The sequence below is a fragment of the Dipodomys ordii genome, unplaced genomic scaffold (genome assembly GCF_000151885.1).
Source record: "Dipodomys ordii isolate 6190 unplaced genomic scaffold, Dord_2.0 Scaffold100, whole genome shotgun sequence".
Classification (NCBI taxonomy): domain Eukaryota; kingdom Metazoa; phylum Chordata; class Mammalia; order Rodentia; family Heteromyidae; genus Dipodomys; species Dipodomys ordii.
The window spans coordinates 7,499,702-7,514,819 of NW_012267316.1; the positions used below are offsets into that span (position 1 = coordinate 7,499,702).

General features: G+C 41.1%; 1 protein-coding gene across 1 annotated transcript; it reads right to left on the reverse strand.

Annotated features, from left to right (window-relative positions):
• Window positions 1-2,745: 2,745 nt before the first annotated feature.
• Window positions 2,746-5,171, reverse strand: Chmp1b (charged multivesicular body protein 1B). Its single transcript, XM_013027174.1, has one exon. It carries the CDS (start codon window positions 5,058-5,060, stop codon window positions 4,461-4,463), a length of 600 nt encoding a protein of 199 aa, XP_012882628.1. The 5' UTR covers window positions 5,061-5,171; the 3' UTR covers window positions 2,746-4,460.
• Window positions 5,172-15,118: the final 9,947 nt, after the last annotated feature.

The window sequence follows — 15,118 nt, forward strand, 5'->3', positions numbered from 1 at the left end:
CAATGCCTGATAAATTTTGGCCTAGTTGTTGTGTTTTACTTGTCTTGAACCAACACCAAGAACTTGTTTGGCTTCACATTTGGGTAACAGACATTATACAGACCCCAAAGAACAGTGACTGGTATTTATAACACGGCTCTGGCCCATGCCTGCTGCTCTGGCGTTACCTGTGTCTGTAATCACCAGATAGCATTCAGTCCAGGAGCCCACTGTGCAAGTACCACACCAGGCCCAGTAATCCTGACAGAAAGACTCTGCATGGTCCTATAGAAAAATGAACTTGAGGGAACCAGGCAGGCAGTTTGCTAACATTTATCAGTTGATTTAAAACAACAGTATTGGGGCTTGAAATCAGGGCCTTTCATTCTTGCTCAGCTATTTCACTCAAAGCTGGTGCTCTGGGCTGGGAAGGTGGATCAGTGGTAGAGTGGTTGCCTTGCATGCATGAGGCCCTGGATTCAATTCCTCAGCACCACATAAGCAGAAAAAGCTGGAAGTGGTGCTATGGTTCATGTGGTAGAGCTCAAGCTTTGAGCTGAATAGGTGAGGGACAGTGCCCAGGCCCAGAGTTCAGGCCCTACAAAAAAAAAAAAAAAGGTGGTGCTCTACAACTTGAGCCACAGCTCCATTTCTGGCTTTTCTGCTGTCTAATTGGAGAGGAGTCTCATGGATTTGCCTTACTTTTTGGATTTTGGCTTCAGATACATCCTCTACAGGGTGTTGTGTGTACTGCAGACAAGTTCCTTCTTTTAATGATTAGCTGGCTGCCCAATTACTATGTCATTTACAGTGTTAATCTTAGGTGGTCTTTTTGAAATTAAACACAACAGAAAAGGACAGCTCTAGTTAGAGCTATCCAACCTGGGTCCCTGCTAAAAGTGGAGGAGAGTTGTTTGTGTATCAGTCTACCTTATTTTTCACCATTACTTTTAAACCTAGCTTAGAAATTATGCTTTATTTTTGAGATAAATGTAGGCTAGGTTGGCCTGGATTCCTGATTTTCCTGCCTCATCTTCCCAAGTGCTTGCATGTAAGCAACATACCTGTCAGAGCTGTAGAGACCAGGGCTGGTGGAGTGCCTGAGTTCAAACCCCAGTAACAACAAAAAGAAACAAAGCCCAAAAGCAGGACTAGTAGTAGCATGGAAGATTCACTACTTCTCTGGCTCACTAGAACTGGGTTCTTTTATAACTTTTATCTGTCTTTAGTCTGGGTAAGTTTTTTTCCTCATACAAGAACTGGTTGTTAAAAAGAAACAATCATAGTTATGGAACTGACCCAGATGCCCCTCAGTAGATGAATGGATCAAGAAAATGTGGTATATATACACAATGGAATTCTATGCCTCCATCAGAAAGAATGACATTGTCCCATTTGTTAGGAAATGGAAAGACTTGGAAAAATTATATTAAGTGAAGTAAGCCAGGCCCAAAGAAACATAGGTCCTATGGTTTCCCTTATTTGCAATAACGAGTATATGTCTGACAAGCAGAAAAGGTCAGATAAGTTGATGTTAGGTGAAATGAACCCCAAGATAAGTATTCAAATGTTTTTTCTTTCTCTAATTGTTTCTAACATATTTATAAGATGATTTCTTTGTTGCTTTGTATGTCCCCCCTCCACGATATAATCCCTGCTTTCATTATATTTGATGTTGGTATAATTTGTGGAGGGGAAGGGCAAAAACAAACCGTTTAAATAGGGATACAGGTGGACCCATTGCAACAATGAGATTACAAGTTGTTATGTCAAAAAACAAACTTTACAACTTTGGTGGGAGGGGGATGGGAAGGGGACACAAAGGCAACAATGCCTGATAAGAAATGTACTCATTATCTTGCCCATGTAATTGTTACCCCTTTGTACGGTATTTTCACAATAAAAAAATTAAAAAAAAAGAATCATAGTAAAGACAGAAGACTTTTAAAAACATGGAAAATGCCATGGGAATGAAGAATGTAAATGGCAAGAAGGAGAACAAGTATAAAGAATACCATGTTCTCTAAACCAAATCACCTGGAATTCTTTCACACTTCTTTATGTGTATGTGTGTGTGTCTGTGCTGGGGCTGGGCTGTTTCTTTTTTCATTCAAGGCTGGTGCTCTACCACTTGAACCACAGCTCCACTTCTAGCTTTTGGTGGTTCATAGGAGATAAGAATTTCACACCTGGGCTGGGAAGGTAGCTCAGTGATAGAGCACTTGCCATGCATGCCTGAGGCCCTGGGTTCAATTCCTTAGCACCACATAAGCAAAAAAAAAAAAAAAAGAAAAGAAAAAGAGAAAAAGGCCGGAAGTGGTGCTGTGGCTCAAGTGTTAGAGCACTAGCCTTGACCTGAAGAGCTGAGGGACAGCACCCAGGCCCAGAGTTCAGGCCCCACGACTGGACCCAAACAAAACAAAACAAAACAACAAAAAAATTTCACACCTTTTCCTGCCCTGGCTGGCTTCAAATTGGGATTCTCAGATCCTAGCCTCCTAAGTAGCTAGGATGTACAGATATGAGCCACTGGTGCCAGGCTTCTAAGTACTTTTTAATCTCACCCCCCTCCTTTTTTTTTGAGGTGGCAGTAGTGGTTTTAGAGGTGCAACTCAGGGCTTAACACATGCTCTACCAGTAAGCACACCTCCAATCCTTAAATATCTAATTAATAACATGCAGTTTAAAAATTAGCTAGCAAATTTCTGTGATTTATACTTTAAATCTGCATCAATTCCAAAAGAGAAAATAATTCATAGGCCTTAGTGTTTTTGAAAATATTTATGATCCATAGAAATGTACATTTATTATGAAATGAACATATTTTAGGAAAGTTAAAGCATATACAGCATTGTTTAATCTCACAAAATATATTTTGATGGGAATATCAGCAGTATAAAAGGGTTTTTAATTTATCAAAGAATTCAACACGGAGCTACTTTGGAAACTGTAAATAGCCAAGTTTTTCCAGACTAAAGGGAGGTCAAGACATGCTGCTCTCACACAGGTGCCTCTGCACAACTGTGTGGATGGTACCACAAGTGACCTGCTATCGGGCCCTACATAAGAGAAGACGCTGGGCAATTAACTAAGTCCCTCACAGGAGACATGAATACCCAGAACCCTCCCACCAAGAAGAAGAGAACACTCTACAACACGAAGGTCAGTACTCATCTACATTCACCTCTAGTTTGTTTTTTTTTTTAAACACTGGAAAGCATTTTATAATGATGAATCTTTGCAAGAGCTTGGAAGATTTCCTAAAACACTGGCATTCTCTTATGGAGAAAACTTCCATGGAAACAAAGTGAGAATTAAAAAAAAACACACACACACAAACCCAAAAAACTCCCCAACACTTGCCAAATAAAACAAAGTCACTGTTCTCTATGTTTTGAGGTTATGAAAAGTGGTGACTTTGGCCTCAAAATTCAGCCAGAGAATACACTGGGAGCTGCAGTTCCTGAGGAGGGTAGTGGTACAGCTGGCCTTCAGCCTATCCTTGCCTTCAATTCCAAACCCTTTTGATCATTCTGGCTGGCTAAAACATTCCAAGCTACATTTTTGAGTTGCTGCTTTAAGACAAAATGATAAATGCAAATAATTAGAACTTAAAATACAGTTCTAATTTTATTTCTATTTTTGGTTGTTAAAATTAAAACAAAACCTGTAAGCATGTAGTCACAGGGTTTCCCCGAACGAATCAACAGTTCTTTGGCAATGTTAGGTGTGTAATTTAACTGCCATACTAATTAACATTAGTTCTGACATTTGTCAGAAGTCTGATGAAGTGTTGCCACAGGAAAACTAGGAATTGTTAAATGTTAAACTTACTAACTCTTCATAAAAACTATTTGGTAAACAGAAAAGATAACTGGACAGATTTAATTTTTCTGATAAATGAAATTATGTGGCATTTTCCCACTTACACAAACTCCATAATCGTGAGTTTACACAATGTAAACAAGAGAATATTATACAAAAATCTTCTAAGGTAATTTTAGTATAATTTACGAGAATAAATTAATAGTCAATTACAGTCTTGATAGTAAAACCAAAAAGAATGTGCACACCGGCCCACTGAATAAGTTGAACAAAGTGTAGTCTTGTAACCAAAATAAGTAATCACTCCCCTTTAATTTTTATGCACCGCCTGTAACATTCATGTATCAACCACATTAAAATAAAACTTCAATCTGGTACTAAATGGAAAACTGAATACATGAGGACTAGAGAGGTCTGTCCGAATTTTCGCGATTCCTATAGAGCAAATTAACTAGTTCTTTTTAAAAGGCAGCTATAAAAATACACATCATCACAAGCTATATGGAACTTTAAAATCCAGTTAAGAGTGGAGAGAGACTGGAATTTCTTAACGTATGTGGAGAGCCGTAAACCCGAAGGCAGGAAGAAGGGCGTTTCGGCATGCTTCTAGGGTATAGTATCTCTGGAGAGCATTTCAGAAGGAAAGCTCAGCGCCATCACACTTGATCCCGAAGGCGGGCCAGTCTCTGGGAGAGTTCATCCTGCTCGGCCGAAGCCACGCTCGTGCCCACGGAGCCCGTCTGGCCTTGCGGCAGCTCCATGTTGAGGTCGAGGCCCGCCTCGTCTGCCATTTCCTGGAGCAGCATATCCACTTGGTTCTGGGGAGTGGTCAGCGTCGTCGTGCTGCTCATCGTGTCTTCCATTTGCTGCGTCTGGACATCTAGCGTCTCGAACTGGTGCTCGAATTTGTCCATCAACGCAGAGATCTTCTCCAGATTCATGGTCTTCAGCGTCGCATCCATCGACTTAACCACACCGGCCATCGACTTGGTCACTTTGCCCATCGTCACCGCGGTCTGGACTCTGGCAGCCACCGCATCGACCCGCGCACTCATTCGCAAGAAATTCACCGCTTGGTTCTTCTGGCGGATGGCATTTTCGGCGTGTATCCTCGCTACTTCCATGTTGCCCTTCTGGATGGCCTTTTTAATTTTGGCCTTTTCGGCCTTTTCCTCCTTATCGCATTTTTTGGCACTCCTGCTCAGTTCTTTGGCCGCGAACTTCAGGTTGAACAGGTGTTTCTCCATGTTGGACATGGCGGGACAGCTCCGTGGGGTCGGCGGCTCGGACCGGGAAGCACACGGAAGGGAGACCAGGAAAAGCACGTCCGCGCCCGGTCGCCGCTCCTTTGTTTTGGTCCCACTTCCTGCTTCTACGGCGCGCAGCGCAGATGGTTACGTCAGAACTTGGCGCCGAGGCGGGGCCTGCTCCGGGAGGAGGGGAGGGCCTACGGATCGGATGGCGTCAGGGGAGGGGCTTGCGTGATGGACAGCACCAGGGACCGCCCGCCGAGCTTGTTGATGGACAGCGGCGGGGGCGGGACTCGGGCGAGCTTACCGGACTTCAGGTGAAGCTGCTTTTGGAAGCTGCCCAGGCCTAACCTAGCCTTCGCTGCGTTTTGCCGTTTTAAAAGCCATTGATTGTAAAGTTGATAAAGCTGGCGTCCACAAGCGCTTTCCTAGGAATGTATCCACTGAGGAAGACAGGCTGTGTCCAGATCTCACGTGACAAAAACCCAAGCTCCCCTCTTGGCAAGGCGTGTTTGGCCACAGTGCTAAAACCCAGCAAGATACCCACTAGCTGATCAGACTATAGTCATTTATCAGGCTAATCTCCATTTTCTCAGGGGGGCCTGAAAACACGGACTAAAAGCCTAGATACAATTGCTGCTGGGGTTCTGTATTTTATGGCAATGAGTGAAAATATCTTCAGTTTATCGATGGGCCGCCAGCAATTTTCATCTTATAAAAGTCATCCTGTGGCGAAGCCAGAAATATAAAAAGAACTGTTGCTTGCTGACACAATTCTTTTTCCTATTTTATAAATATCCACAAGAACTTCACTCACATTTGAGTTTGACAGGCTAAGCTTGTCATGTAAGAGTATGCAGGCAGAGAATGGTGAGGGCTGGAACCCACACACATCGGCACATATCAAACTGTCACTGTGTATTATACCTTTCCAAAATAAAAGCAGGCTTTTCTGACAGCAATGTGTGCTGTAACTTTTTCCTTTGGAAAGATTCCTCTGACTGCAAGAACAAAATATAAGAAGGCCATCTCTGCCTTAATTGAGCTAGGCTGGAAATACTGAATTGATTTGATTTGAATCACAAGTCCCATATCTCTAGTCTTCCTGTGCTAGCCTGCCAATCACTTAAAGGGGCACCTTTGTCACAGGCATCCTCTTTTAAAACAGCTCTCAAATCAGGGCACCCAGGCTAAACCACTTTCAGGTGTATATAGGTTCCTTTCTTTGTGCTGCTGATGCCAGTCCAACCAGCTAAAGCATGGAAACTGTTCATTATTTGTATCATTTGACCATGGGGAGGCTCATGAGGCACAATATTCTTCTCTGCACATGGTTCTTGTGATCTGTTGGGATCTTGTGCCTGTGGGAGGCCATCCCAGGCGGTGCTCTATTGCTGCCACAGCACAGGGCATAAGCCTGGTTCACACCTACTTGGCATTAATTATGTGGAAGCAAAGAACACTCTTATTCTGTCTCCCTATGGAGTGCTATAGATACCTGGCTCCCTGAGCCAGAAGGCTTGTCTTCGGCTATGGTTGAGAGAAGCAATCACATTACTTGAAGCATCAGCCTAGCCAAGACTCTCCTTAAAAAAAAAAAAAAAGAAAGAAAGAAAAAAAGCAGAACTCTTCCTCCAAGTGAAGCCCCCCCTTTTTTTCTTTTTGGTCGCGGGGCTTGAACTCGGCCTGGGCGCTGTTCCTTAGCATTACAGCTCAAGGACAGATAGGGCTCTATCACTTGAGCCACAGTGCCACTTCTGATCTTTCTGTTTATATGGTTCTGAGGAATGGAACTCAGGGCCTCATGCATATGAGGCAAGCATTCTACCACGGAGCCACTTTCCCAGCCCCCAAGTGAAGCTTTTTAAGAAAGATAAAATGTAAGTCAATGAAAGGGAAGGCAGTTGTTAGAACTGGGGCTAGAAGATGTAGGTTCTCTTCTTTGTTTTGCTCATTCCTGACCTGATGTTTGGAACTGTGGGTTTTCTTGCAGTTTACAAACTAGTTCCTTGTTCATATCTATAGTTACATTCCTTCTTCCCTTCCTCTTCTTTTCCCTTCCCTTTTTGCCTTCTGCATTGCCAGGGATGGAACTCAATGCTTCATGCATGTTATCTAGAGATAAATATACTTTTCCCCTGAGTGACACTCTTGTCCCAAAGCTTTGTATGTGTGTATGTGTGTGTGTGGGGGGGGACAGGGAAAGAGAGAAAAGCAGGGAGAAAAGGGAGGGACAGAAGGAGACAGACAGACAGAGACAAAGAGAGTACTGGGGGCTTGAGCTCAGGGCTCAAGAACTTTCCCTGAGCTTTTTCGTTCAAGGATGACACTTTACTACTTGAACTACAGCTCCACGTGTGTGTGTGTGTGTGTGTGTGTGTGTGTGTGTGTGTGTCTGTGTTTAATTGGAGATAAGAGTCTTAAGAACTTCCTGTTCCAACTGGCTTCAAACTACGATCCTCAGATCTCAGCTTCCCTAGTAGGTAGAATTACAGGATCATAGTTTTTCTAGTAATAAACTTTAATTAGGTGAGATGATCTGGAATATAATCATAAATAAACCCTGATAGATGATGGTGATAATGATGGCTACCGTTATTTCTAAAATACTCATTTCTCAGGCTTTGCTCTGGATACTTTCCATAAATCAACTAATTTCATTCTTGCAAACCCAGAGGTAAATACTTTTAATATCTCCAGTTTGCAGGTGAGGAAACCTAAGCACAGTAAGCGAAATGACTTGCCCAAGGTTACACATCTGGTTTTAGACAGATTCCAAAGATACATTGGGAAACAATAATGAAACGATCCAGTACAGGTAACACAGATAAAAAGTATATCTCAACCAAGGTGGTGCCATACTGTAATCCCAGCACTAGAGAGACAGAAGTAGGAAGACTACAAATTCATGGCCAGCCTGGCCTACAAGGTGAAAGATTGTCACAAAAGAAAACAAGCAAGCAAGAAAAAAAGATCACCATGTCGCCTAAGAAAGGAAGATGACTTAGCAAGTTGTCTTTTTTAAAAAAAAATTTGTTAGTCGTGGGTCTTGTACTCGGGCCTGGATGCTATCCCTGAGCTCTTCAGCTCAAGGTGAGCACTCTACCACTTGAGCCACAGCGCCACTTCTGGTTTTCTGGTGGTTTATTTGAGATAAGAGTCTCACAGACTTTCATGCCCAGGCTGGCTTTGAACCATGATCCTGAGATCTCAGCCTCCTGAGTAGCTAGGATTACAGGTGTGAGCCACCAGTGCCTGGCTGCAAGTTGTCTTTTAATATGAGCTGTAGTGCAGGTACTAAATGAATTGTAGCCAGGCACCTCCCCCAGCCTGTCACACCCTCAGCCCCCTGCCTTGCCTTTCTTCCCTTCTGTGGATACTCCTAGCCTTTCTCATTGTATATAGCAGGATCTATGGCTATAAATTCTCAAATTCACATTCCTCAAGTGTTTATCCTTGAGTCCCAGATTCATATAATCAGTCTTCTCCTTGGCAATGGGTAATTTGTTCTTTTATTCCTATGTGCTCATTTTCACTTAACCAATGCATCTCTGTCCAGCTAATTACTTTAAGAGTCTTAGGAAATAACCTTACTATATGTCTTTGTCTGATGCAACAAACCTATCCTGAAGCACTTCCAGGCTTTACATTCCATTTCATTGAGGGTGACAGCCTTCAGGATTTGTTTTAGACTGGAAGACTTTCCTTTAGTGTAACTAGCAAAGGGAAGAATATTTTGGGATTTTATCAAAGGAGACTTTTTTTTTTGGTGTCAGTCGTGGGGCTTGAGTGCTGTCCCTGAGTTTCTTTTGCTTAAAGCTAGTGCTCTACCACCTTGAGCCACAGTGCCACTTCCACAAAGGAGACTTTTATCCTGTGACAACTGCAAGCACACCCCAGAACCTTCTGTACTCAATATGAGTGTCAACAAAGAATAGAGTTAATAATTACTGGAATAGTCACAAGTTTGGCCATAATCCTGCTACCTTAAAACACAAATAGCGGACAGGCCACAGTGGCTCATGCCTGTAATCTTAGCTACTCAGGAGGCTGAGATCTGAGGATTATGGTTCAATGCCAGCCCTGGCAGGAAAGTCTGTGAGACTCTTATCTCCAATTAACAACCAGAAAATAGGAAGTGGCGCTGTGGCTCAAGTGGCAGAGTGCTTGTCTTGAGCTGAAGAGCTGAAGGACAGCGCCCAGAGTTCAAGCCCCATGACTGACCAAAACAAAAAACAAAACAACAAAACACCAATAGCCAACCAGAATATCCTTCCTCAGAGAAAAGAGAGACTATGATTAGATTCCAAACATTTGTAGGAAATTGTGAGCTAAACCAATTGTGAGCATGTACAAGTCCTGGGTTCATGATCAGTACTGTAAAAACCATCAACCAAATTACCAAAAATGTTAAGGAAAAAAATACTATGATTGGGCACATCTAGCCTGCTTGTTTTCCTTCTTTGAAACAATACAAATGGCTGAACTTGAGACCCTGAATTCAGCAGGATATGTGGTTTGATTTTCCTGGGACAGAATCATTTGCTAAATCTAAACATGCTGAAGAAAAGGAAATAAAAGATATAAAATATAATTTATTCTGTGTTTAAATATTTTTTGGGGTAAAACACTTGTCAAGTATGCAGCAGGTCCTAGGTTTGATACCCAGCACTGCAAAACAAAGCAAAACCGTCTCCAGTACCTGTGGATCCTTTTATTATTATTATTATTAAACTCTAGCATGCAAACATTTTGGTACCTACACCTGACAGTATTCAACTTCTGGAATCCAAAATGTGCATTATATAATTACAGAAAGAAATCTCAATGTAATACAAGCACTAAATTAAGCTATCAGCACATGGAGATACTATACTTCTCCTTATACAGGAGAAGTATTGTTCTGGGGGTTGCACTCAAGGCCTCAACAAATTTCTGTTTGAAGGTCTGAGTGTAACTAGAGAAGTGGCACTGTGCACATCATGACTTAGTGACCATTTCAATATTAGAGATGTGTATCACACAAGTACATGTGCATTTTATATATACATGCATGTAACACATATTATACATATGACATATATTAGTTATGGTATACAAATATATGGACACCTTCTTTCCTTATTGCATCTTTTCATGTAGGAACACAGCTATACTTCAAAACTCTGAGATTTCATAAACCTTATAAAATGGCAAAACTATTGTCCCTCCTTGGGTTATATTAACAGAATGGCAAGTTGCAAAAATGCAATCAGGCAGAAGGAACTAGATAAGGGGTCCATGGATGGAATTCTGCACTGATCCTGTGGTTTCAGTGGATGGTTTGGTGTCCTCATAGAAGCCTGCTGAGCAAATACTGTTAGGAGTATCTTAAAAAGTGTGTGTAAGGGGAGGGCTTGCCTTAAGTGATAGAGAAATGTAGTATGAGGCCTTGAGTGCAACCTTCAGAACAATGCTTCCCTGTATAAGGAGAAATGTAGTATCTCTGTGTGCTGATAGCCTAATTTAGCGCTTATATTACATTGAGATTTCCTTCTGTAATTTTATAATGCACCATTCTGGTATTCAACTTTCTTTGAAACACTGAACACTGTGGTCTCAAGGAGGCTAAAGGGAGAGATTTTAGAAAGAAGTGTCAGTTTACAATGATCACTTTAAAATACTTGAATGACTGGCAAAAAAAATAAAATGCTTGAATGACAAAGTCATTAGATGGGAGACATCTGAACTAAAACGTAACGGATGTGCTTGCATCTGTGTTTGGTAGAGTTGGATTGCAATCCAACTCTGGTTCATGCTTGTGTTCCACAGATATTTCCCAAGTTCCAGGCTAGATGGACAGTGAAGGGGACAAGCAAGTCACTGGCATCAAGACACAGTACATAAGCATGAGGCACTTAGAATACTCTCTTAGGAAGATATGTTTATTTCTCTGAGTGTTCTCTTGTGGAAGAGTCTCTCACATCCAAGGCAGAGATGCTGGGAAAATTCGCCAGGAGCTGACAAGGGAGCATTCTAGCAGATACATCTCTTGTAGGAACCACTAAGAGTGTTTAACAATGGCAATTAACGATGTCCTAAAGTAAATCCTAGCCAGGGATGGGGATGTATCTGAGTGGTGCAGAGCCTGCCTGGCATGTGCAAGACTGGAAAAAAAATCCTACTTAAGATTAACCCATGAAAACCAAAATTAAATAGTAAGTCATATTTTCAAGAAAATGTGTATTTTTTTGAGTAGTAGTTTAGAGGTTAAAAGAGTGAAAAGCTAACTGAATTGCAGCTATCCCAGTACAAAACTTCACCAGTTCCTCAAAGTCATTTACAAGAACTAAAGTGAAGAAGAAGGCCAGAGTGTAGTCAGTGTGGCTTTTGCTCATTGGAAGCCTGCTAGGGCTGCTTCTTCTCTGCAGTCAGGACTAGATCGTCTCAGCTTAACTTCTCAACAATTCCCCATAGTTCCCTCCTATGTCTCCCAGATCTTTACAGGGAAGAATGCTACCTGGGAGAAGCATGTGGAAGAGAGGAGAAAGAAGCTCTGAGTAATTGCAGAATTTTTACTACGGGAGCTCCTTTTTGTTTTTCTTTTTAAATTTATTTTTTTTTGAGTTAACATAAACTAATAAGGGGAATTTGTGTGGTGGGGTGGTGGTGGTGGTGTGTGTGTATGTGTGTGTGTGTGTATGTGTGTGTGTGTACTGATACCAACACTTGAACTTATGAGCTCTCTTAGCTTTCTTGCTTATGGCTGTTACCCTACCATTTGAGCCATGTCTCCATTTCCATATGAGGAGATTTCACTGTGATGTTTTCAGACATGTGTGTTGTGTACTTTGAGCAAGCTTTTCCTCTTAGTATTTCTACTCTACTTTTTCCTTCTCTTTATGAACAGTGGTTTTGTAGGTTCCATTATACTGTTTGTACTTGTGCTTCTGAGTATATGCAAAGCATACTTTGATTCTATTCACCCAACAATTTCCTTTCTTTTACACCTTTCCCATTCATATACGTTGTCATTGTTATCATCATTATCATATCATTTTGAATCTAGGTTCCATAAATGAGCTAAACATAAAATATTTGACTTTCTGACTTTGCATTTTTCTTGCTCAATATGACCTGGAAACTGCATTTGCTTTTTCTCTTTCTTTTCTTTTTCTCTTTCTCTTCTTAGTGGTAGTAGGGCTTGTACTCAAGGCCTCATGCTTGCTCAAGGAAGGTATTCTTGAGCCATGTCTTCAGCACTTTATATTGTAGTTATTTTTCAAGTAGGGTCTCACGTTTATGCTTGATTTTTTTTGTTTTTTTTTTGGCTGGTCATGGCGCCTACCACTTGAGCCATAGTGCCACTTCTGGCTTTTTCTGCTTATGTGGTGCTGAGGAATCGAACCCAAGGCCTCATGCATGCAAGGCAAGCACTCTACCACTGAGCCACCTTCCAGCCCTCACGTTTATGCTTGAGTAGGCCTTAATAGCAATATTCCTATTTATGCCTCCTGTGTAACTGGGACGAACAGGAGAACATCATCACACTCAGGTTTTTTTTTAATTCGTTGAGACAGGAGGGTTCTAACTTTTTGCCCAGTCTTACCTTGAATAACCATCCTCCTAATCTCCGTCTCTCCAGTAGCTAAGAATATAGACACAAGCTACTGCACCTGGCTCCTTTTTTCAAATGGGTACAGGAGTGAAAAAATAAGAATATATACAGGAAAAATTTTATAGATCATTTACTGATACTTTCATGTCTGTATTGTTGCTGTCAGCACACTGATGAAACCTGGTATTATAGAGTGAATATTTTAGATTCTACTGAGTAATGTTTTCACTACTTCTATTTTGTGGCGTGGGGTTTGAACTCAGGGCTTTGGGCTTGCTAGGCATGCATTGTCACTGGAGCCATGCCCTTCCACCCTGGCCTCCCCAGCCTTTTTGCTTTAGTTATTTTTTTCTAATAGGGTCTTTCATTTTTGCCCAGTTTAGGCTGGACAGTGATCTTCCTACCTTGTCTCCTATGTAGCTCAAATTACAGATGCACTTCATCACTAGATATAAAGTCTTAATCAGATACACAATTAACAAGTATTGTCTTTATCCTGTGAGCTGACTTTTCACTTTCTTGAACCATGAGGGCCTCTATTAAAACATCAGCTATCTTGTATAATTGGAGAACATTGTTTTGAGTGAGATAAACCAAGCTTAGAAAGTCAAATAGTGCATGTGTTTGCTCATAAGTGGATGCTAGCTTATTCCTGGATATGCTTATATATATATATATATATATACCCCCATATATATATATGTGGGTGTATGTGTGTGCATGTGTGTGTATACATGCTGATCACTGAACATTAGAGTTGAGGGAGAAAGAAGTAGAGATGGTTGTTCTGAGCAAGATTTAAAGTATGAATGTCTGAAACACCATGGTGGAGCCTCTTGGTACAATTAATACATACTAAAAAATGGAAAATGAATGGTAGAAAAATGGGGCAGATTTTACTTAGGGTGATGGGTCCCATGGAAGGGGGGAAGGGCAAATGGGGTAGGAAAAGAGGATGAATATGGTAGAAGTGCTTTGTTTTGCATGTATGAAATAGAACAATGGAACCTGTTGAAGATGATTTGGGAAGCCAGGAATGGATAGGGAAGTCAGGAGGAGTGACTGACACATTGTATATATGCATGGAGATGTTACAATGCAACATTGTATAATAATAATAATAATTATTATTATTATTTTGGTATCAGTCCTGTGCTTGAACTCAGGGAGCCTGGGCACTGTCCCCATGCTTTTCTGCTCAAGGCTAGTGCTTTACCACAGCTCCACTTCTGGCTTTTTGGTAGTTGATTAGAGATAAGGAATTTCATTGACTTTCCTGCGTGCTCTAGCTTTGAACCACAGTTCTCAGATCTCAGTTTCCTGAGTAGTTAGGGACTATAGGTATGAGCCACCACTGCCTGGCTCTAAGCTATTTTTTTTTAAATCAGCTATCTTGGCTTTCTTTCATATTCAAGATAGGGATTGGGTGGAAATGAAAGAAGCTTGTGTAGATTCGGGAGCCAAACCTCTTTTATCTTTGTGGTTTAGCCCTGGCAGACCTGGCTTCATCTGATGCCTTCTGAATGCTTGTTGAATTTTTGAATTTTTTTATTGTTATTACAAAGGTGATATACAGAGGGGTTACAGTTACATAAGTCAGGTAATGAGTTCATTTCTTTTTGGACAATCTCACCGCTTCTCTCACTCTCCCAGTTTTTTTCTCCCACTCCACCTACATGTTATATAGTTTATTTTCAACATTAGTGTCCAGTGAGTACCACTGCTGCATTTGTTCACTCCTTTACCCCTCCATTTCAGTGCCTCCCCTTATACTTCCAGACATATAAATGAACATGCAGAGCAAAAAGGAATGAAAACAAAAACAGCAAAAAAAAAAAGAAAAAAAATAACCTCTTGTTTTCATTTCTTGGAGCTTATTGAATTTTTAATCAGGAATCATCTCTCATGATTTTTAGGTTGAAAATCTGAAATTCTGGATGAATCAATTACTAGTCAGGTTTTGTGTAGTCTTGTATAATCTTACATGGGTTAATTTCCTCCTCTGCAAAATAGTTACAATAAATTTAACTGAGTTACTGTGAGGATTAATCTGTTAACTCCTGTCTGTGCATAGAATAGCCTGCATCGCCAGTTTCAATAAAGAGCTAAGAAATACAGGACACACCTTCTAAATGACTTTTAAAGTATATACTTGGTTAATCCAAGTACCTAGTAGCTTTCATTTGTGTTTCTTTGGTTCCCTCAAAGGAGTCAGAAAAAAACACTTAGAAGAACTGTAACAAAATTCCTCACATAGTCAGATTTATTATACTCTGTACTGGCTTTTTGTTTTCAGAACTGGCAGCCAAATCCAAGGCCTTGTGAATGCCAAGCAAGCCCTCTGGCCCTGAGCTTCACCCTGCCATATTGCAATTTGAGGGACAGCAGTAATTTATAAGACTTTGCTTCTCTGTAACTTGTTTTTCTGCAGACTTCTGATCACACAGATACACGTTTTTTTCCCCCT